This window comes from Engraulis encrasicolus, chromosome 8 (assembly GCF_034702125.1).
Source record: "Engraulis encrasicolus isolate BLACKSEA-1 chromosome 8, IST_EnEncr_1.0, whole genome shotgun sequence".
NCBI lineage: Eukaryota > Metazoa > Chordata > Actinopteri > Clupeiformes > Engraulidae > Engraulis > Engraulis encrasicolus.
In genome coordinates this window covers 53,402,852-53,427,709 of record NC_085864.1, presented here as the reverse complement: position 1 = coordinate 53,427,709, position 24,858 = coordinate 53,402,852, and the positions used below count along the sequence as shown (strand labels likewise).

Below are 24,858 nucleotides of genomic sequence, written 5' to 3'. Positions count from 1 at the left end.
ATGATTATGTCCTCGATTGTAAGTCACTTTGGTTAAAATGCGTCCGCCAAATGCAATGTAATGCAATGTAATGTAATGTAGATACACAATGTACATAGTGATATAAGTAATTCAATAAATGTAGAATATCTCTGGCAGATCTCATCACTTCTGTGAAAATGTGGAGAAAGTGAAAATCTTAATATTCAATGAAAAAGATAATACTAAAATGCCATGTTCACGGTTCATTAATAATTTTTCTCCATACATTTCATGATTCGTGTGCAGCTTTACATCTTTTTTGTAGTGATTTTATCCAGTGTGTGCAAACAATTTTATTTTTCAATCTGAAACAACTGATGCTGATTTGGCATTAGTCACCAATGTGTTTGGTGGAATATTTATTTCTTTTTTTTCTGCTTCAAACCTGTAGAGGAAAAGTGCAACACTGTTGCTTTACAAAGTCAAGTCACCACGGTAACACTTTATAATAATGTTCCTTAGTAAAGACTCAGTAAATAATTAACTAATGATGAATAAAACATTAACAAATGTTTTTATTATTAACTAAGCTTTATTAATGCTTTATAAAATATCTACAAATGATATATTCAAGATTTTACACACCTTATAACAGACTATTTTATTCATTTACAAGCAACTTGTAAATGTTTGATAAATATGAAATATTAACATAACATTTCCTAGTCATTTACAAGCATTTGTTTACATTTCCTAATCATTTACAAACGTTTGTTAATGTTTTGTTCATCAATAGTTAATTATTTATTAAGTCTTTATAATGCTTTTTTGCATCCATTATTCTAAAGTGTTACCGTCACCACTTTTTTCTGAGCATACAGTTCCTCATCCTTCATCCCCCTCGTATACAGCTTGCGGCCAGTGTTGCCAAGTCCGCTTATTATACGCGACTTTGGGCTTCTTTTTTTGAGCAGTCGCTTTTAATTTTGTAAAGTCGCGGGTTGCGGTTTTTTTGGGCTTGTTCTTTTCAGAGTTGGGCTTGCAGTTTTCTCCTGCTCTGGTGGTGATTTGAATGTGTTTCTCAATGGCAACTTGTTTTTTCTCACTCATCCTTACACGTGACCCTACTACAATATTGTTAACTCCCACTTTCTGTGGTCACTTGTGGGGATTTTAGCTGCCACGCAGATCCCCACAAAGAGCAAGGTCTTCCCTGACCAGGCACGCGACTGACAACCCACCCTTTCTGTCGCTTCTTTTGGGCTTGTTTTCACGACGCCCCTCAGTCGCTTCTTTTGGGCTTGTTTTTAGGACGTCAGTCGCTTATTTGTCTAGAAAACCTGGCAACACTGCTTGCGGCTACCAAAAGATGCGCAGAGCGATCCTCAAAGCAGCTGTTCTCAAGGCATACCCAAAACAACCTAAGGTCACCAAACATAAACGCATTCATACAAGACATCATTAACCTATTTTAGCCTGATGCTGTGTATATGCTGCTTGACCTTTGGCATCTGGAACGACGAATGTGGCAGTGCTCCGTCCATACATATTAGGGAGCAACTTGGGCAGTTGCAGCTCCATCTTCAGTATGCACTATTGATAATAATAATAATAACAATAATAACAATACAAAGGTTTTATTCAGAGCTTTTCAAGACACTGAAAGTCACATTACAGGTAGCAGATTGATGGCCAGGTTAGTGCCCCTCAGTACACATGAGGCATCAGTTGATCAGCTGGTAGGGCACCGTGCGGGAGTACTCCCTTCACTAGTCTTCAGTACACATGAGGTATCAGCTGATAGGGCAATATAATAATAATAATAATAATAATAATAATAATAATAATAATAATAATAATAACACTAATACAGGTTAGTGCCCCTCAGTAGACATGAGGTGTAAGCCGTGCATTAGGCCTCTTCAGTAGATTAGGCCCCCTCAGTACACATGAGATATCAGATGAGAAGGCAATATAATAATAATAATAATAATAATAATAATAATAATAATAATAATAATAATAATAATAATAACACTAATACAGGTTAGGCCCCCTCAGTAGACATGAGGTATCAGCCTTACATTAGGCCCACAGTACACATGAGGTATCAGCTGATAGGGCAATAATACAATAATAATTTTAATAATAATAATAATAGTAACACTAATACAGGTTAGGCCCCCTCAGTAGACATGGGGTATCAGCTGGTAGGGCACCTTGCGGCAGTACTCCCTCCAGGCCTCCCCGTGCTTCTCCTCGCAGCCCTCCTCCATCTCCAGGGCCCTCTCCCGCAGCAGGTTGGTGCACAGCAGAGCCGGAACGTACGGCAGAACGCTGGAGAACCCTGCGGAACCCATCGGAACCCGGCCAATCACAACAGGAAGAGAAGAAGCATGTCTTAATCAATGACTGTACTTGCTTGTTCTGAGAAAATTAGCAAATGAAGGGTTTTTTTCAGAGTCTGCACGTTGAGCTCTTGAAGAAGCTACTCAATACTTCGGCATTTTGTTGTTGTTTACAGTGGGCAAGAAGAACTTTCAATAAGAACATTAAGAACGGAAATGTACGTGTATGTCAATTATGGCAACCTTATTAAAAACAGTTGGTCTTATTAAAGGAACAGACCACCCTTTTTTGATTTTCACATATTTGCAGTATTTCCCAGCATTGTTCATGAATGTGCATAACATTTTCTTCTCTGTGTTTTCAGTACTTAGATTTATTGGATCAGAATGATTAGCATAGCTTAGCATAATCACTGAAAGTAACTGGTATCTTTAGCATCAAGCCACAAGTGATCACTGGACCGAATTAAATTGCTGTTTTACACTCTGGTGAATGTTACATTCATTTTAAAGTGGTTTAGAAGTACATTTGATGGTGTTTTATTTTGTACCATAGACTTGCATTACTATGCCTAATTTGGGTATACTGTCAAACGCGGCAATGCAAACACATAGACGAAAATTATATGCACGTTCATGAATAATGCTTGGAGATACTGCAATTATGTGAAAATCAAAAAAGGGTGGTCTGTTCCTTTAAAAGTACTGCATGAAGTTCTGAGTGTGCGACGACAATTGTTTTTTTTCATAACGTTAATAACTATTTTCCTAACACGTTGCACCTTTACTAAAACTAAAGAAAAAAATTAGGTCAACCTTACCACAGGGGAGTGTCCAAGCCCAGGTCATCATGATGTCCCCTAAGTAGTTCGGGTGCCGCACCCATCCAAACCAGCTTGACACCAGCAGGTCCTGCCCACTGGGACTGGCAATGGTCTTCAGACCTACAGCAGAACAACCAGTACACAGGGAAAATGGGGTCTCAATATTTCAGAGTAGATTTATATAAAATTGAGGGACTTAGACTAGATTTAGTTTAGTTTATTGGTTTATTTGACAGGGGCCATGTAGCCTACAGGACAACTCCAGTACCAGAGTTAGCTACAAAGCTAATTTGCATCTGTGGTAGTGACTTATCTCTGGCAACTAAAAACCTCATCTAACGGCTGATTTCCTACATAACTGTAGCTCTGCCCCGCCGTCAGAAGTGTTTCTCAAAGTTAACCAGCGCTGCAGAGTAGCTCTGATCTCTATAAAGTAGCTCACACTGCCCTTTTGCATTATAAATATATATATATATATATATATATATAGAGAGAGAGAGAGAGAGAGAGAGAGAGAGAGAGAGAGAGAGAGAGAGAGTCGTGTGTGTCGCTTTGACATCAGACATAATGTCATGGCACGTTCTTGTGACTTTTCAGAGAGTCAATGGGGACTGTCTGTGATTTTTTATTTTTGGAACACTGTTTAAAACACTGTGGGTGGGTTACACACACCAATGTTGTTAAAACTTTAAACTACATTAAATGACAGTTTACAAGAAGGAGTCACAGAGGCAAAGCAGGTACATCTGTAGTACGTTCATTACCTGCAATAGTTGGGTCACTCGGGTCTTTGCGAAAACGGTCCTTTTGGTCATTGGAAATATAATACATGATGAAACCAAGACCTATGGAGAGACAGAACACAATACAATCCGCTGTATACCATAGAATAGACAGATTACCAATAAGCTATGTAGGCCTACGGATTTTGATGAAATTTTGTGTAGTTGTTGAAAATGACTAAAGGAACAAGTGATTAAATTTTGGTGGTGATCCGGATCACGATGTGGATCCAGGATTTTTTTTAAAAGACTCTTCGCCATTGCTGGATAGGCCGAATTTTGACATTCCAGTTTCTAACACCCCAAAAACAAGGCGGAAAGACTTGAAAATAAAAATAGGGTGTAGCATAGTCAAATGCTCTATCAAACACCTTCCTTAGCGGAGGTCTGCACTAGTGCATTTCTATTTACATACATACTATTTATCATCATCATCATTATTATCAATGTTAATCCAGTGTCTACTAAATAGGAGACAGAGTACTATTATTATTATTACTATTAGTAGTGGTAGTATTATTACAATTATTATTATTTATATTATTAGTAACATTATTATTATTCTGAAAATCATCAATGTTAATCCGGATCGTACCATAGAGGAGACAGATGAGGAGAGCAGCGGGCAGGCTGATGGCCCCGGGCCTCTGGAGCAGGAAGTAAGGGGCGGAGCTAGAGTAGAATGGAATGTAGATGTACTCCCCCTGGATCATCAGGAAGCCAATCCCGTCCTGCGTAAACTCCTTGGTAGGCAACACTGACGCCTAGCGACCACAAAACAATACATCAACAATACACAGTACGTGATTTGATATCAAATAATAACAGGGAGGGAGCGCGCACTGCGTCATCCCCAATCAGCAACAGGTGAGCTAAGGAGACGCCTAGATAAAACTCAGGAAGTAGCTTAGTAAGATGAGACACTGACGAAGGCAACAGCCGAAACGTTTGTCTAAACTTCTGCTGCCATGTAAATAAAAAAATAAAAAAATAAAAAAGAAGAAAAGAAGAACCTGAGTGCGATCCACTTTTTCACTATCAAATAATAACAGAAAATACAATTTCTTTATTAATAGATAGGTTTCCCGTTTACAAACATTTTGCGATGTGAACAGGGGCAAGAAGCTAAACAGCCAATCACGTGAGTGACAGCAGCTTCCAACAATCACGTTTCTCAAGTTTGAAGACGTATGACTTATGACTTATTTTAGTATTATGGGTAAACATAATTTGCACTTACCTCATCTACAAGGAAATCCAGGATGTATAGGAGTTGAAAGGTCACCACCAGGAGCATTGGAAGAGAAACGACGCCATCTTTCTCCAGCTCCGCCAACAGGTAACATATTACGACCATACCCTTCACACGAGACAGCATTCCATTATTCAGCACATGATTACGGATGACAGGAATTTCTAAACCGTGAGTGTTGACAAGTGAAGGGGCATGACATGACACAAGCTTTACAAATATTTTTCATAAATTGGGCACCTATGAGGTGTATTAGCCTAATATGGCCCTGCCTAGGAATACCTTCAGGGCCCTGGGCCACTAGCCCAGAACTCTATACGCCCCTAGCGGCCGCAAATTGAATTGGCTCCCGTTTTGCTGTAGGGGTTTGGCTCGCTAGGCGACTGGCCCACAGTTTGAGAATACCTGGACTACAGGATATGTACAGCTCGTCAGAAGACGTGAACTTACCCATCCCATCAATCCAAATGCAATGTAATGTAATGTAATGTAATGTAATGTAATGCAATGTAATGTAATGTAACGTAACGTAATGCAATGCAATGTAACATAATGCAATGTAATGTAATGTAATGTAATGCAATGTAACGTAATGCAATGTAATGCAATGTACTGTAACGTAATGCAAAGTAATGAAATGTATTGTAATGTAACTTACCAATTCCATGAATCCAAATGCAATGCAATGTATTGTATTGTAATGTAATGTAATGCAATGCAATGTAATGTAATGTATTGTAATGTAACTTACCAATTCCATGAATCCAAATGCAATGCAATGTAATGCAATGTAATGTAATGTAACCCATCCCATGAATACAAATGTAATGTAATGTAATGTAACTTACCCATCCCATGAATCCGATCCTGACCATGAAGAAGTGTTTCATGTTGATGCCAAATACTCGGTGGTTAATGTCCTGGCCAAGAGCAAACGCTCGGATCGAGGAGCCTGAGATACAACAACATGAAATGTGAATACACTGTAAAACATTGCAGCCAGTTAAACATAAAACATTAAGTTGCCCTGCTGCTTTAAATTTGTAAGTTAACTCAACTCAAGACTTAACTCAATTCCAGGCTTCCTCAAGTTGAGTTAAAGGACCAGTTCAGTCAATTTCAAAATGCAGTTGTAATGCTCACACTACCCCGGACTTGTCAATACCGGAGGGTTTTTTTTCTTCTTCTTCAGGCTTTTCCGAGATCTTGGTCATTGTAATGGGGGCAGCTCTTTGTTTACATTTCATAAAAACATTTTTATTTATTCCCAAAAACATCCGAAAGGTTATACAACATCAGCAGACAACTAGCAAACAGCAGTACCTTATGAGAAAAAAATTGGAGTAGGCCTATGTTAATTGAAAAAAAAAATGTAAACAAACGCTGCCCCCATTAGAATAACTCATATCTCGGAAAGGGCTGAGCCGAAAAATGTGGCATCACCGGGTACTGACAAGTCAAGGGTAGCGTGAGCAATACAACAGCATATTGAAATTGACTGAACTGGTCCTTTAACTTACATACATAGGGCAGCACGGCAACTTACTTTTTTTTTACATTTAACTGGATGTTAAGTTTTACAGTGTAGTGAAAATGCTATGAGTTATATGTTATGCTTACCGAGACTAGTGAATACATTATGCAGTTATGTCAAGGTCAAGGTCAAGGTAAACTTTATTATCCCTCAGGGGGAAACTCAAGTGGTCAACATTTCACATCTCCTCAGGACATACTACAACACATAGACAGTGGACGCTGGACATACCACATTAAAATAAATAAGGGATAAGAACATTTGATGTAAAATGAAATAACAATAACAATAGGTAAAAACAATAGAAGTAAAAACAGTGCTGTGTAAAAATGCATTAAATAAATAAATAGGGGCAAGTGAGAGAACTAAAGTGCTGAAGTTGCTTTGGGGCTTGCTGTTACATAGCCTGATCGCTGTGGGTACAAATGACTTTTGGTATCTTACTGTCCTGATTGTTCTTTGCAGGAGTCTGTCATTTAACCTAGTACTCTTTACAAACTTTGGGTAAAGGGGATGTGTAGGGTCAGTTAAAATTTGGTCCATCTTTCTTAAAATAAGCTCGTTGTACAACTCAACTGCAGATGTCTGGTCAACACCAATCACTCTGTGGCCGATTTGATGATGCGCTGCAATTTTTTGTGGTCCTGCACATGCATATTGCCATAGACACAAATAAGTCCAAATGATAAAATACTTTGTAAAAGTGATTGGTAAAATAATTGAAGAATACTGCCACTCTAGTTTAAAAATCTTTGAGCTTCCTTAAAAAGAACATTTCTCTGTTGCAACTTCTTACATTTGTTTTGTGCACATTGATTAAAAGACATTCTGTCGTCCATCTCAATCCCTAGGTACTTATATGATGCGACCCTCTCTATCTGTTCGCCATTGATCTTAGATGGGGAGATGGACATTGGCTTTTTGCTAAAATATCTATCACCATTTCTTTTGTCTTTTTAACATTCACTTGTAAAAAATTGTCCGTGCACCACCTGATAAAACCTTCAACCTCCCTTTCAAAACATTCAACAGAAAAAAAGTGTTTGGGTGTAAAAAGCCCACCAGTGCTGTGTCGTCCGCATATTTAAAAAAGGTGTGATCCTGAGGAGGATGCCTGGCAGTCATTAGTGTGCAGTGTATATAAAATTGGTGAAATAACGCAACCTTGTGGTGCTCCAGTGTTAATAGTTTTCAGTGAGGAGATGTGGGAGTTAAATCTTACTTGTTGGCTACGTTCAGTTAAAAAAATCATTAATCCACAATATCAGTCTGGGGTTGACACCTAAGTCCAATAACTTTCTCACCATCAAATGAGGTTGAATTGTGTTTAAAGCAGTGCTAAAATCAATGTATATACAATTTTGACAAGACACTTTGGCTGTTCAAGATGCTCGAGCACATTGTTCGTCAGGGTAAGAAGAGCATCTTCCACCCCCCTCTTGGCCCGGTAAGCAAACTGGTAGGGGTCTAGTAAGTGTGACACTTCAGAGAGAAGTTGGTTTAGCAAGATTTTTTCAAAGCATTTCATAACAGTGGATGTGAGTGCGACAGGGCGCAGGTCATTGAGTTCTCTAGATCTGTTGTTTTTAGGCACTGGGACTATCAGTGATTGTTTCCACAGACTGGAGACCACACCAGTGTCTATGGACCACTGGAAAAGTCTTTGAAAGGGCTGCGCCAGATCCTCTGCACACATTTTCAAAGTCCTGTTACTGACACCACCATCCGGCCCAGTAGCTTTGCGTGGGTTTGATCGTCTGAAAGACAGTTTGACATCTTCAACAGAGATGTCCATACTTGCACAGTCCATACCTTTAACCTCTGAGGTAATCAAGTGCTGCTCTAATTTAAAATCATGTGCATCAAACCTACAATAAAAATCATTTAAATTATTAGCCATATCAAGCTCATTGTCTACTGCCATTAGATGGTTCTTGGGCTTGTACCCTGTTATGGTTTGTACCCCTTGCCATGCTCGTCTTGGGTCACTGTTAAAGAAACCCTCGAGTTTACGTTTGTATGCAGCTTTACAGTCTTTGATCATATGTTTAATCTTTCTTTGTACAGTCTTTTTGTCCTCTGTAGAACCCCCTGATTTAAAAAGATTCTTCTTCTGGTTGAGAAGTTGCTTTAGTTCCGGCGTCACCCAAGGTTTGTTGTTTGGAAACATTTTAATTGTCTTTTGGGGAATTATTGTGTCCTCGCAGAATTTGATATATCCGGCGATGGCAAACGCCGCGTCATTGATATTATCTGTCCCATCCGTTATAACGTCCCAGTCCGTGGTTGCAAGGCATTCCTGGAGTGCGCCAGTCGCAGCAACAGTCCAGCATTTCACGTTCATTTTCCTCACTTTCTCGCGCCTGAGCCTAGGCACATAGGCAGGGCTTAATTTAATCATATTGTGGTCCGAATTCCCGAGACCGGGTAGTGCCTTCGCGTAAAAGGCATCGGGTATGTGTTATAGGCTTACAGTGAATAGTGACTAAGTTATGTGTGTTATATACTTACAGCTATTTCTCTGTGTTTATTGAATAATTAGTGTTCACATATTGTACATAACTGGTGTATAAACCATGTAAGACCATTCACTAGTGTTGTAGGTAATCACATCAGTAAGAACGCATCTACTTCTATCTCATACACTTCTGCATTGTGGATATGGGGAGTTCCTCACCGGTGATGGCTGTTTTTTTAGCCGAGAGCAGGTATAAGAGACAGGCCAAGGCGAAGAAACTAGTGAATTTGGTAGAGTGGAATAACTGGTGTATGAAGACCATAGGCGTCGCTAAGGGTGGGCCTGGGTGGGCCTTGACATCCAGGCCCTCCCCATTCGCACTTGACAGTCAATTGTTGCTTCATTTAACTATAACTAATGGCATAGCACTGAGCGATAATTAATCATTAAGTCTGGTTCATCTTCTGTGATTTCTATGATTTCAACGTCAAAATATCATTTTTGAGCGCGGTATTATAATATCTACCTACACGCTTTCGGATTGGGCCCGTCCAATTTTTTCTGGGCCCACCTGTTTTATTATTCTGCCTACACCCCTGATAAAGACCATTTGCTAGTGTTGCAGGTAACTACATCATTACATCAGTACGAGTGCTTCTACTTCTACTGTCCAAATTAGAAGCAGTATGTTGTTTTTAGAAAGAAATTAAAATCAGCTTTATTTTCATCTGCCTTCGGTGATATTTACTTAATTATCTACTGTCTATAACACAATAGTCTCTTTCTCTAATCTTTAGCACATGGAATGACAGTTATGTGTGCTATATAAGTCATTTTGATTGATTGATTGATTGATTGATTGATTGATTGATTGATTGATTGATTGATTGATTGATTGATTGATTGATTGATTGATTGATTGATTGATTCTAGTTCATACACTTCTGCATTGTGGCTATGGAGAGTTCTTCACCGGTGTGAGGTGATGAGTGCAGGTAAGAGGCCCACATAATAAACTTAGAAACTTACCAGAGTGAGGTGATGAGTACAGGTAAGAGGCCCACATAATAAACTTAGAAACTTACCGGAGTGAGGTGATGAGTACAGGTAAGAGGCCCACATAATAAACTTAGAAACTTACCGGAGTGAGGTGATGAGTGGAGGTATAGGAGGGAGGCCATGAGTAAGGAGCAGAGGTAGGAGGCCCACATAATAACAGGTGTAAAACCTTACCAGAGTGAGGTGATGAGTACAGGTAGGAGGCCCACATAATAAAAGTATAAACTTACCGGTGTGAGGTGATGAGTGGAGGCATAGGAGGGAGGCCATGAGTAAGGAGCAGAGGTAGGAGGCCCACATAATAACAGGTGTAAAACCTTACCAGAGTGAGGTGATGAGTACAGGTAGGAGGCCCACATAATAAAAGTATAAACTTACCGGTGTGAGGTGATGAGTGGAGGCATAGGAGGGAGGCCATGAGTAAGGAGCAGAGGTAGGAGCCCCACATAATAACACAGGTCAATTAACAGGTCAAAGTTTTCCTTTATCCCCCAAGCCATTAAAGCACTAAATGGGGTGAGGTTTTAACCCAGTCATCCAGCCTTGGTGTAGTGTGTGCTATAAGTAGTAATATTTTATTTGTTTTTACCTATCTTTACTTATCTTTTTTTAATTTGTGCTGCTTGTTGCTGTCTGTTATATCTGTCTGTGTCTTGTGTCTGGTGCCAGAGTCTGTACTGCAAATACAATTGCCCCATTGGGGACAATAAAGTTCTACTACCACTACTACTACTACTAATAACTGGTGTAAAACCTTACCAGAGTGAGGTGATGAGTGGAGGTATAGGAGAGAGGCCATGAGTAGGGAGCAGAGGTAGGAGGCCCACATAAGAGAGTAGATATTGGCTGTCACCTCTTGGGCCTTGAACACACCACCACTCCACATGCCCACCAACACAGCTGAGCTCAGCACAAACGCATGTAAACCTTTAGGAGGGACAAATACAACACATTACAATACACCATATATTTACAGTATATAGCACAGTATCACAACTATGAAGTTGACTCAAGCCACTTTCAAAACACACACACACACATACAGATCCCCACATGCCCACCAACACAGCTGAGCTCAGCACAAAACCTTTGTAAACCTTTTGAAGGGACAAATGGAAAATTATTCTTCACTGCACTTGCACTATCAGATATTACTTTCTGGTTCACTGTTGGTCCTTTATATTTCATTTAGAGCAGGGGTGGGGAGCCTCTGTTATCCGTCTTATCTAGCCCCCAACATAATTCTAATGTTATGCAGCTTCACATTAAATTACATGTTTTGTAAAGAAATGTTAGAAATTACATTTACAATACAATCAACTTATATTTACAGGCGACCTAGTGAAGTTGGGGTCTGTTGTAAAGGTGGTTGCCTTCAATATAGGCCTAAAGTGCAGTGGGAATCCTGGTCCCTCGAATGGAAAAAGGTTATTACACAATGGGTTAATTCAGTCTTTTAGCATTGCCTTATTCTCTGTAGTATTCCCTTTATTTGTGTCCTTACCATTACAGTTGTACTTTAAGGCATTTCCATCCTTATCCTTTCCCCGATGCTCTACCTAGAAAAAAACAGAAATAATGCTGTCAACTGCCCCTGGTGCTCATGGCATCCGGTGAGATCATGTTGGTGTTTTGGTTTTGCTGCCATCTACAGGACAATGTGCATATTGCCTTTTCATTGTTCATTAACCCATTGATGCTGGATGTTGCACTGCGCAACATTGACCTTTGGCCCCTGGAGCTGCATGCCGCAGCAACAGAAGCCCAACAACACATGCAACAGGATACCACAATTAAATCCAAATTAAAACACATGTTTGAGCCCCCAGCAAATTCATGAAGGTAAGGATTCAAGCAAAAGACATTATAATTAATCACATTCATTTGTAGTATGTACAGGTTAAGGTGGTATTTCCTGCTTGGCGTTTGCCTGACGCACCTCCTCCAGTGCACTTGGGTCAGATGCAAGGTCCTCAGCTGGTGCCACCTTTCTCTGATGTTTCGCCCCCTAGCCAGAACATCTCCAGGTGGGGGGGCAAGCGGTTTGGGACGTCTCCCAACCACTCCCTGCATCTGACCCTAATGGGGTGTTTGACCCCATCTACCGTCCTTCCTCCTCAGCCACAACCAGTAGCTTGCCTTCTCCGCCTCTTCTGCAAGCTCCTTGGTCGCTCGCTGCAGACTTGCCCCTGTTGTTCCGACAGCGCGGAGAAGCTGGATCGCTGACCTGCCGACGAAACCCCTGCACCCAACCTCCACTGGATGTATGGATGCTGCCCACCCTGCCTCCCTGCACGCCGCTGCCAGCTCGGTGTACTTGAGGCGCTTGAACTCATGTGCTGTTGGTATCCCTTCTTCCCAAGGAACAGTCAACTCAATGATGAGGACGCGTTTGACAGCTCCGGACCACATCACGATGTCTGGCCTTAGGTTAGATTGCACAATTTCGCTTGGGAAGCTGAGTTGCCTGTCCAGGTCGACGCGCATTTCCCACGCCTTTCCAGGGGTCAGCACCGATCTTGGCTGACTGACTTGTGTCAGTTGCTGGGTCTCTCCTGGTCGTACGAAGGAGATGGCAGGTGTTGAGCTGGCTGTTGAGGAGTTAGCCGCTGTTCTTCTCACCTCCAAGTGCTCTGCCAACTTCCTGAGCACTTGGTTGTGTCGCCATCGGAGCCGTCCTTGAGACAGTGCCACTTTGCATGATGCCAGGATGTGTTGGAGGCCTGCTTTCTCGCTTTTACACAGAGGGCACTTGTCCTCACTCCCAAACCAGGTGGAAAGGTTTTGGGGGCACGGCAGAGTGTCATAAGCTGCTCTAACCATGAAGCTGAGACGTGCCTGTGGGGCTTGCCAAATGTCCTGCCAGGTAATGACCCTGTTGACAGTGTCCTCCCACCTGGTCCACGCCCCTTGCTTTCCCTGGGACACGGCTTTGATGAGGTACTGCTCCTGTTCTCCTCGAGCAACTTCTTCCACGATCATGGCCTTCCTTTGCTCCCTTGAGGCTTTTGACCAGAAGGTAACTGCTTCTCCGAAGCCTACTCCAGCCCGGCCAACCTGCACTCTCCCTGTGATCTCTCTGTGCTGTAGCCTGCTGACAGCCTGATCCACTTCTGGTTGGGCCCTCCATTTGCGCCCTGTTCGTACGGCTACTGCCGCAGCTCTTATCGTGGGGTCCCTGGACTCCTTCAGATCGAACACAAGGCGGGCCTTTTCCTGCTTGTAGCCAAGGCCCACTGACTTCAATGGGAGCTGAAGTGTGTTCTTTCCGAACAGTCCTGTGTTAGAAAAACAGCGAGGGAGGCCCAACCACTTCCTCATGTAGGTGTTCGCAATGCTGTCCAGCTTGCTGGCTGTGGATGATGGTATTTCACACACTTTAAGTGGCCACATCACACGCTGGAATAGTGTGAACTGATAGCACCACAGTTTGAATTTCCCGGGGAGTTGGCTGCTGTCAATCCTGGCCAGGCCGTGACCTAGTTGTTGTTGCACAAGTTTGCCCATCTGCCTGTCAGAGAGGTCAGCGGTGTATTCCCTCCCAAGACTCCTAATAGGTTGCTCCGATAGCAGGGGTATCCTCTCCCCTCCTGCCGTGAACACCACCCTATCGGTCCTTACTCCTCTTCTGATTGACAGGCTCCGGGACTTGGCTGGCTTGATCTTCATTCTCGCCCACTGGGTAAGCTCATCCAAGCGCTTGAGAACCCTGGATGTACATGGAGCCGTCTGTAGGATGGTTGTCACGTCGTCCATGTACCCTCTCAGTGCAGGGAGCCTCTCTCCCGATGGTAGCCTCAAACCCCCTACAACTTGTCTCGCTCCGCGGAGGATGATCTCGAATGCAGCCACAAAGAGTATTGGGGAGATTGCGCAGCCCATAGCGATGCCCACCTCCAGTTGTTGCCACCCTGTTGCAGAGCCTTCTGAGGTGAAGCACATATGGAAGTTGCTGAAGTACCTGCCTATGATGCTGCTGACTGACGTTGGAATGTGGAAAAATTCCAGCGCGTAATCAATCAGCTTGTGCGGAACTGACCCGTATGCATTGGCCAAGTCTAGCCACACCACATGGAGGTCAGTGCGCTCCCTTTTGGCCCGTTGAATCTGCTCCCAGATCACGGCTGAGTGTTCGGTACATCCAGGGAACCCTGGGATCCCCGCCTTCTGGCAAGTTGTGTCGATGTATCCATTGGCAGTCAGAAAGTTGGTCATCCTCCTTGCAAGGATTGAAAAGAAAAGCTTCCCCTCCACGTTCAGTAAAGCTATGCTTCTGAACTGCTTGACGGTGGTAGAGTTTGCCTCTTTCGGGATGAATACACCAACTGCCTGCTGCCACTCAGACGGAATGGATCCCTTTTTCCAAGCCACCCTCATGAGCCTCCACAGGACTGCTGTCACTTGTGGGCTGTTCTTGAAGAACTTGTAGGGGAGTCCATTTGGCCCAGGTGCCGAGGCTGATCTTGCTTTCCTCAGGACCTCTGCAAGTTCGCCCTGTCTTGGGGGAGAGATGTCAAAGGCAATGGTTGGAGGTGGTGGGCGTGGGATGTAGCCTGGGGAGCCAAGTGGTGTGTTTCTGGCTGCATCAGTGTAGCTGGTCTTTGCATACAGCTCCAGCTCTTCCTTGGAGATGTTCAGCTTTCCACTCCGTTTTTCATCCAGCAGCTGCCTGGCGTACTTGAATGGGTCCTTGAAGAAATCTCTTCTCTCCTTCTCCTTCCTCTTTCTCCTCTTCCTGATCCGGTCTGCGCGACGGAGGTGTGCAAGCTTCTGCTTTAGCTCTTCCCACAGCAGCTTGAGACCGGGTTTCTCCTCTGGGCATGCTTTCCTCCACCTTTTCCGGAGGTGCCGTCTGTTGCAGAGGAGCTCTTCGATCATTCTTTCCCTTCGTCCTTTCTGGTTAGGAAGTGAACGTGTGGCTTGCTTTCCTGTGACTTCTCCGAACCTGCTTTTGCACTCCTGGAAGCAGATGTTACTGAGGGCCCTCAGCTTGTCCTCCACTTTACCTTTCAAGGTATGTTCCAGGATGCTGCTCAGGTCTCTGTCAAGCTTGCTCCAGGCGTGTCGTTCTTTGGCTTTCGGCCACTTGATCCTGCTGCGTTGCTCTAACTGCTTGGGCTTACTTCCTGGTTGTCCGGTAGAAGAGGGGACAGTGTGTCCTTCTTCTAGGCTTGTTGTCTCCATCTCTTGCCCTGCCTCCTCTGCTGCTCCCCTTTCAGCACTGTTGGGTCCTGCTGCACTGTGGTTTGCTCCCTGGCTTTGGGTCCCTGCCGTCTGACCTGCCGAAGCAGCGCGGTTATGCTGTCTGGGGTGCCTGCAGCACTTCATCCTTCCTTGATGGATATGCAAGCCTCTGAGTGAGGTCACTTTCTGCCACCCGCAACTACACTTTCGGAGGAACTTCTCGTGGTCATTGTCCATTCCATTCGTAGCCGTTTGGTCCGTCCTGGTGGGCCCATCTTCCACCCCGCCTCTCGGAGGGCCCTCGGGTTGTTTTTTCTTATTTGTCTTCGTAGTCGGTGCGGATGGCGCCCGCTTGGGGAGCCAGTGGGTAGGGTGACTAACCGCCCACTCCTGGTGCAGTCTCTCCCGCTGTCCTCCGGTCTTTCCCGGATGCCCGCCAGTCTTCCCTGGCTTCCAACTGCTCTTTCGCAGTAGTCACCGGTCTCCCGGATGTGTCAGTAGTATGTACAGGTTAAGGTGGTATTTCCTGCTTGGCGTTTGCCTGACGCACCTCCTCCAGTGCACTTGGGTCAGATGCAAGGTCCTCAGCTGGTGCCACCTTTCTCTGATGTTTCGCCCCCTAGCCAGAACATCTCCAGGTGGGGGGGCAAGCGGTTTGGGACGTCTCCCAACCACTCCCTGCATCTGACCCTAATGGGGTGTTTGACCCCATCTACCGTCCTTCCTCCTCAGCCACAACCAGTAGCTTGCCTTCTCCGCCTCTTCTGCAAGCTCCTTGGTCGCTCGCTGCAGACTTGCCCCTGTTGTTCCGACAGCGCGGAGAAGCTGGATCGCTGACCTGCCGACGAAACCCCTGCACCCAACCTCCACTGGATGTATGGATGCTGCCCACCCTGCCTCCCTGCACGCCGCTGCCAGCTCGGTGTACTTGAGGCGCTTGAACTCATGTGCTGTTGGTATCCCTTCTTCCCAAGGAACAGTCAACTCAATGATGAGGACGCGTTTGACAGCTCCGGACCACATCACGATGTCTGGCCTTAGGTTAGATTGCACAATTTCGCTTGGGAAGCTGAGTTGCCTGTCCAGGTCGACGCGCATTTCCCACGCCTTTCCAGGGGTCAGCACCGATCTTGGCTGACTGACTTTATTGGCTGACTGACATTATTTTAGTGTGACTATTCAGGTAGAATTTGGGGTTGTGGGTGTGTGGCTTGTCCCGGATGCGAGTAAGGGGGATTTAAACAAGAAAAAGATTGAGAACCACTGACAGTAGTCTATAGTATATACAACATAATCTAGTGTTCTATCTCTATGGGTACGTGTAATCACAGGGATGGCCAAATTTGGCCTGTGAAGTAATTTTATTTGGCCCACAGGATAATTTGACCAGTGTATTACATTTGGCCCACATGTACCATTAATATATAGAAAATATGACATGAATTACGACTGAGTCCATACTAGTGTAGCAGTACATAATAGCACATAGAAGTAAACAATAGTGTCGATATGATGGGATTATGGGGAATGTGTTATTTGTCTTGCTTCAATAATTTAGTGTGTGTACTGTGTGTACACAATTTCAGTGCACTTTTGAATAAATATTGAGCTCTGCCCACAACTTAATCTCAAAATTTGAGTTTGACCCCCTTGAAATGGCATCCAGATTATGAATGGACACAACTAATTCAGTGACGTACTTCACCGAAGGGGAGATAGTAGAGGGCTCCTTGCATCACGGTATACACACAGACCACAAGCAGCATTGTCCAATCCCAGAAGGGCATGGTGATGTCACACGGCAGCGCGGGCCAATCAGAGGAAAGCTTGGTGATGTCACCCAGCAGCGTTGTCCAATCACAGGATGGCATACTGGCCCAGCGAGCCTCCGCAGGTCGACAGCCTTCATACAGCAGCATCACTAAGGGGGTCATCATCATGCACACTCGAACTATACCTGTTCACACCACACAAAGATAAAACTCTTATTACTGTTCAGACTAGGGCTGGGTATCGCAGCCATGTTCCTGTATCGATTCGATTTCGATTCTTAGGGCTTTGAATCGATTAATTTCGATTCGATTCATTCCGAATCAATTCAATCCGTTCCCTTCTTGCTGCCAGGATTTCCCCCAAAAGATGCAGTTGCCTATTTTTGTATAAAATGTCAATGGGCTGTGGCTTGACAGTGTTAACAGATTGCTAATTTGTAATAAGTAAGCCTAGGCCTAATTGACTAATACCTACTGGGTATTTTCCATAGACCTCAATTAAACAAAAAGAACAAAAAGAAAAAGAACAACAAAAGAAAGAAAAAAGTGATTTTGTTATTTTTAAGTACAGGGTATTGGTTACAGTCCCTGGAGCAGAGTGAGACCGGGAGTGGAAGGCTGGGATTCAAACCTGCAACTCTCTGACCTAAGGCCCATTTCCTTTATTTTCGTGACGTCCTCCTGTGACCGTTACGAGGGTGACAGGAAGTGAGTAGGGAGAGAGAGAGACGGGGAGGCATCGGCAAATGACCTAGCCTGATAAACCAGACTAAATGTGGATGTCTAATTTAGTCTGGCCTCGATGCATAATACATCCGAAGATTGTTGATGAGAACAACCTTCCCTCAAAACCCTGCCCGCTTTGATTCAAAACACATCTTTGCGTTGTAATTGGTTTGCCAGATTCATGGCATTCTGGCTTCATTGAATCATTATGCGAGGCCAGACCCACCCGTAGACAAAACATTTTGCCGTCCAGCGGGTGGCGCTGGTTCACCAGGCTTACAAATGACCCAGGTCAGACTCGAACCCGGGTCCCCGGTGTAGCAAGCCAGTGCCCAGCCGATTCAGCCACGGCTGGGCCTTACATTTATTTATTTTTTTCACAGTAAAAGGGACAGTGTACAGAAACATGTGTCTTGTGTTGAAACATATAAAATATTAATGCACCAGGTTTAGCGTTCAAGACCTTCCACCTTTTCCCATTTCGCAGGGATGGTGATATAAGATTTGCCTGGTTACCACCAGACCTAATCACAAGTGAGATGTCTTTCAGATCGAAACGATTGTGTAGAACTAAAGGCAGTATGGGAGTTCCCAGGCTGATATAAGATAGCACTAGGTGTCTATTTTACTGTACAACAGGGTAGTAAAATAATAATAAATAACACACATGATATAGGCAGAGATTCTTTAAGTATATAGAGACATGCCAACATAATAGGTTTCTATGGGCACCTAACATGACCAGGTTCCGGTCTGCCTAAAGGGGCGTGTCATAATGCTCCTAGCATTGAATAGAACAGTCCTTAGGTCTGTCTAAAGGTGGATTTCCCCCCCTCCCCCTTGCGACAGTAGAACACGGAAACAATGGGCCAGCGAAACCTCTCTCTTATCTACTCTCTCTGATATAGGCTTACTGGCAAATAACTCGTCCACAGACACACACACACATACCCACAATACCCACAAGTAAATCTCCGCACCACCACCACCACCACCACCACAGACATACACACACACACACACACACACACACACACACACACACACACACACACACACACACACACACACACACACACACACACACACACTCACACACACACACAGAGAGCACTAAAAGTGCAAAAGTTCAACGGCGGCACCCACGGGCATTGCTCCATGCTTCCTCTTCCTCTTCCTCCATCTTGTCATGAGGGCGATTCACAGCATCTTTCTCCAGCTCTTCCTCATTTCTGTGACATTGTGTTGCGGTGCTTCCTGTGACCTATGTGGGGAAATGGATTAGCAAGTATGTGGCGCCGTGTGATGAAATAATTATTCAACTGTGTGTGTGTGTTTAAAAGAGAATGACTGAATGACTGAATGACTGAATAAATGAATGAATGAATGAATGAATGAATGAATGAATGAATGAATGAACGAATGAACGAACAAATCACTCACCCCATTTAAATGAGCGTGTCCATTCATGTTTTCTACTGACACTTAAATTAGTCTGGAAGACAAAAAGAGAGGGACTGAATTCAAACTTTCATGCACCTTAAATATATTGACATTATAAATAAGCCACAGTGTTTACGATCAATGATTAATTAGCAATGATGCATGCATACTCTGCTATACTGACAAAGAAAGTCAAAGTGCAGTAACTACGCCAACATTGAGACTGAGAAAAATGTCTTCAAAGCCTTAAGGTTGGATATTGTAGCTACTGCAGATTAGACGTGGCAATATCTCTAAAACACATTTGAACCATAAGACTTTGTCACACGATCAAGAAGGTTTTCTGATTACCATTTTCAGTCTAAACTCAATTTTGATAAAATGTGCACCTGCAGTATAGGTGCCTATTCTTACACAACTTTAGAAATAATACCCATTTGTACACACATTTGTTTAATAAAACAAAAATAAAACATTACAATTAAAAACATTAATGATTTCTGACTTTTAAATGGCAGATAATCAGCTAACTGACACTGCTCGGTTGACATTGGCTGGTTGTTCCCTATGCCTTCACTAGTACTACTCCTACTTAAACACGTAGAAAGCCAGTCATCTAAACTGATCAAGGACATATTATGTCAGTATGCAAGTGTTCTTTTTTGTTTGTTTGTTTCTTTATTTTAACCGAATTGTTCATACCTGTACAAATGCATATTATAAAATAAAATGAATCTAAACATAGGCTGACTTATAATACTGGTATTGACACTAATAGATTTTTTTTACACCAAAGCGAAAAAATGAAAATATGAACTGAACTAAAAATATTACACAGTGCACCTTTAAAATCAACATATTGTAGTGCTAAGAAACAGTGAAATTAAAGTGTCTCTTACCAGTAGGCGACTGTTGGGATTTGGCAAGATGGACGTTGCTGTGGAGGTATTTATCTGCAAGACGACGCTTCCTCCACATCTGTGTGTGTGTGTGTGTGTGTGTGTGTGTGTGTGTGTGTGTGTGTGTGTGTGTGTGTGTGTGTGTGTGTGTGTGTGTGTGTGTGTGTGTGTGTGTGTGTGTGTGTGTGTGTGTGTGTGTGTGTGTGTGTGTCAACATGTGGCCCTGCAATTTTGTCAGCTGATTGCACTTCAGGAATGTGAAGAAAGAATGGACTTGCACATTCACACACAACACTTTCCCTCCAAAAATCATGAACGGATCTTGACTGATCAAAGGTGTTAGACGGGCATTATTATCATCACTACCACACAGTATCTGCACTAAGGTATATGTACATGATACAAATAGGTGTGCACAGATAGGGATGAGGTGGTGCTAAAGCACCTGCCCCTTTGCCCTACAGGACAAAAAATGCCCCCTTTTGACAGTTCCTTTTTTTTTTTTAATTGTGACGCTGTACTGTGGTCGATATGGACAATACTTCACGATCCAAAGAATGTGAATATAAAGGCTCTATTATATAGGCTAGTAACACAGACGGAAGTTCCACATGCCCCCAACAACACCCCCAGCCACACAACCAAATACACCCGCCTTCAGCACCTGCCCCCAAAAATGTCTGTGCACGCCACTGTGATTGTATAGTTATGCTACCACCGGTTTTGTGCTGAAACGTGGACACCAAAAAATCTGCACAAACTGAAACTTGGAGTGAATCTATTTTTACGAGTTGTTAAAACCAAGAAGACCAAACTTTTTTTTTAAAAAAACGGTGTGTGAATGTGAGTGTGAATGAATGGGTGAATGTGAGGCATACAATGTAAAGTGCTTTGAGTGCTCGAATTGGTGGAAAGGCGCTATACAAAGGCAGTCCATTTACCATTTAGTCAAGTGTAAACCTTCATGCTGCCTGGAGGCTTTGCATCTGACATAGGACTGTGGCTCTTGGTTAAAAGAGCCAACAGAGACCTTCCTTAACATTAATTTATTTCCCTGACATGAAATGGTATGAAAACACAAAAGATTATAGGCATCAAATGCATAGGCAGACAATGTGCGGGCCAGTTAGCCTTTTCCATATAATATTTTAAGATGGTTTCAGTTCATACGAGGAGTTCAGATGAGTTCAGGTGAGTTCAGTTCATGAGAGTGGGATGGAAAAGTGGTTTGCTCAATAAACACATTGCCCAAAAAAAAACAACAACAAAAAACAGAGATGGGAGATGAGGCTCTGTCTCGTGTCAGGGTCAGAATGACTACCCAGCTAATAATAACAGTAAGAAAAAAGAGCAAGTAAGAAAATAAAAATATCCCTCATTATCATGCATATGTCATGCATCACACATAGAATCCATCCTGAAGCTCCTACATGCAATGCACACTTTCACCACTAGATGGGGCCTAGTCCACGTCATAAGAAAACAGCTCTTGTCCCACAGGTGCATGCAAGACATCCATGCCAGCACATAGGCTAATGAGAAGTAAATATAAAACATTTCTACACATTATGCATTCGTTAGGAAGGTGAATTACGCAGCAATGAAATCATCAAGGTCAGTTTTTAAAGCAATGCATTTGGAAATGATGATTTCCATTTATACATTTAGTTTCAGTCAAACAAAGGCAAAATGTGTTGTTAGTATGCACTGTGTTTTTGTGCAAGTTTTAGTTTTTAATTGGTAAATGATAGGGCAAAGTAAGTGAAACTCCTTTTGACTGATTAACATGTTTTTTTTCTTTTCAAGTTTACATTTGTGAACACTGAGCAGAATAAAAGCTGCATCATTTTGTTTGTCCGAAATGATGGCTGAGGGACTCATGCAATATGCACACAGCAAAATAGTTTTAAGGGGTCATAGACAAACATAGACAAAATGATCACTTGGCCTTTCTAAATACTTACAGTGGTGAAATTTCATGTCTTCTGCGTTCATATTTGTCCACTGAATCGCCATAATAACAGTATGATAATAACAAGATGATGTGTACAGGCATGTGGTTGATACAGGCGATTTATGGGCTCTTAAAGAGACTTTTAAAGCAAAAAGTACATTTCTTTACTTCACCATTACAATGCATTTCTTTGTTTGCACCTTTTTTTTCCTTTGCGTCGTTCATCTTCTTGAAATTGTTTTTCTGTTATTGAAGTCGACCACATGCACTACTGACACTTAGTTTTATTTATTATGTGTGTGTGTGTTTGTGCATATTATTAACTGGTGACGCTGTACTTTTTGATCTGAATAAAGACTGGGTTTGGATATATAAGTTATATTTTGATCATGAGTCAGAAAATGTGTTGAAGAATAATTCTTGCAATAACATGCATTCTTACCTTCAGCTTTGAAATATACACATACATAATATTTGTGTATCAGTGAGAAAACATGTAGTAGAATGAATGTGTGCAGAACAACATGAATTCTTACCTTCAGGTTTGAAATATACAAAATATGTGTGTATCGGTGAGAGAAACGTGTTGTGGAATGACTGTGCAAAATGTGAATTCTCACCTTCAGCTTCGTTGTTCAGGAGTGAGTAACAGTGTGTGTGTGTGTGTGTTTGTGTGTGTGTGTGTGTGTGTGTGTGTGTGTGTGTGTGTGTGTGTGTGTGTGTGTGTGTGTGTGTGTGTGTGTGTGTGTGTGTGTGTGTGTGTGTGTGTGTGTGTGTGTGTGTGTGTGTGTGTGTGTGTGTGTGTGTAAGAGAGAGAGACATTGCTTGTGTGTGTATGTGTGTCTGTGTGTGGTTTGTGTGTGTGTGTGTGAGAGAGAGAGAGAGAGAGAGAGAGAGAGAGAGAGAGAGAGAGAGAGAGAGAGAGAGAGAGAGAGAGAGAGAGAGAGAGAGAGAGAGAGAGAAAGAAAGAGAGAAAGCGAGAGAGAGTGTACGTGTGTGTGTGTGTGTGTGAGAGAGAGAGCGAGAGAGAGAGAGAGAGAGAGAGAGAGAGAGAGAGAGAGAGAGAGAGCGCACTGGTGTGTGTGTGAGAGAGAATGAGAGACAGAGAGAGAGAGAGCATGTGTGTGTGTGTGTGTGTGTGTGTGAGAGAGAGAGAGAGAGAGAGAGAGAGAGAGAGAGAGAGAGCATTGGTGTGTGTGTGTGTGTGTGTGTGTGTGTGTGTGTGTGTGTGTGTGTGTGTGTGTGTGTGAGAGAGAGAGAGAGAGAGAGAGAGAGAGAGAGAGAGAAGAGACAGATATAGAGAGAGAGAGAGAGAGAGAGAGAGAGAGAGAGAGAGAGAGAATTTGTGTGTGTGTGCACTGCTGTGCATATTTACATTTCTGTACAAAATGCACAATATGTGTGCGAGTGTGTCTATGTTTCTGTGTGTGTGTGCGTGCACTTCTGCAGCCTGTGTGTGTGTGTGTGTGTGTGTGTGTGTGTGTGTGTGTGTGTGTGTGTGTGTGTGTGTGTGTGTGTGTGTGTGTGTGTGTGTGTGTGTGTGTGTGTGTGTGTGTGTGTGTGTGTGTGTGTTGTTGCGTGTGTGTGTGCTTGTGTGTGTGCGTGCATGAGTGCACCTCTGTTTTAGATGTGTGTATGTGTGTTAGGGGTGTGCAAAATAATCGTCATATCGATGCATCGCGATACTTACTCTCACGATACAATGCATCGATTCATGACAAGGTATCGTGATACTTATTTTCTCAATATACTGCATGGATTCATGACAATTGATTATTTGATAACAATAAAATTCGATTTGCCACGGGTTATTTTGTTCAGAATAGGTAATATTTCTGTTGTGATGTAAGCTCTCTCCCAGATGATAGAATGCTTAAATAGAATGAACTGACTTAAGAAAGCTACACAGCAACTGACAAATAAGCTGTATTTTACACATTTACTGAAGTAAATATCGCAATGCATCACAGTAGTACATGAATCGCAATGCATTGTGATAGAATCGCATCGTGGCATGTGTATCGTGATGCGCATCGAATCGTGAACCCTTTGCCAATACCCACCCCTAATGTGTGTGTGTGAGGGTGTGTGCGCGCGTGCGTTCACCTCTAGGTGTGTGTGTGTGTGTGTGTGTGTGTGTGTGTGTGTGTGTGTGTGTGTGTGTGTGTGTGTGTGTGTGTGTGTGTGTCTGCATACCTTTTCAGCAGAGTGTCGGGGAGAGTGTGTGTGTGTTGGGGACTTGGCCATCTTCTCTCCTTCCTGTGATTGATAACAACAATTAAGCACAACAATGATGAACTCCCCTTTATACACACACACACACACACACACACACACACACACACACACACACACACACACACACACACACACACACACACACACACACACACACACACACACACACACACACTGTTAATATACACACATACGCCCAGTACACACAATATACACACAAACACACACACACACACACACACACACACACACACACACACACACACACACACACACACACACACACACACACACACACACTGTTAATACATAATACACACATACACCCTTTACACACTGATAACACACACACACACACACACACACACACACACACACACACACACACACACACACACACACACACACACACACACACACACAC

The 24,858-nt window shown here is 43.1% G+C and overlaps 1 protein-coding gene across 1 annotated transcript; it reads right to left on the bottom strand.

The window, feature by feature from the left end:
- Nucleotides 1–2,063: 2,063 nt before the first annotated feature.
- si:ch1073-429i10.1 (delta(14)-sterol reductase TM7SF2) lies at nt 2,064–20,283 on the bottom strand. The gene is made up of 13 exons (XM_063204711.1): nt 20,243–20,283; nt 19,344–19,395; nt 19,047–19,164; nt 17,103–17,359; nt 11,723–11,777; nt 10,962–11,145; nt 8,337–8,458; nt 6,016–6,119; nt 5,156–5,275; nt 4,511–4,679; nt 3,898–3,978; nt 3,131–3,253; nt 2,064–2,308 (listed from the first exon to the last, which is right to left on the bottom strand). The coding sequence occupies exons 2-13, from the start codon at nt 19,368–19,370 to the stop codon at nt 2,148–2,150; spliced, it is 1,521 nt and encodes a 506-aa protein (XP_063060781.1). The 5' UTR covers nt 19,371–19,395; nt 20,243–20,283; the 3' UTR covers nt 2,064–2,147.
- Between the last annotated feature and the right edge of the window lie 4,575 nt (nt 20,284–24,858).

Bases quoted from the DNA above. Each gene is read 5' to 3' on its own strand.
- si:ch1073-429i10.1 (XM_063204711.1), bottom strand. From the start codon at position 19,370: ATGAATGGACACGCTCATTTAAATGGG. The intron at 17,360-19,046 runs GTGGGTGCCGCC...TGGTGTGAACAG, and splicing joins GGAAGCATGGAGCAATGCCC to GTATAGTTCGAGTGTGCATG. The intron at 11,778-17,102 runs GTACGTCACTGA...GTTTTTTTCTAG, and splicing joins ACTATCTCCCCTTCGGTGAA to GTAGAGCATCGGGGAAAGGA.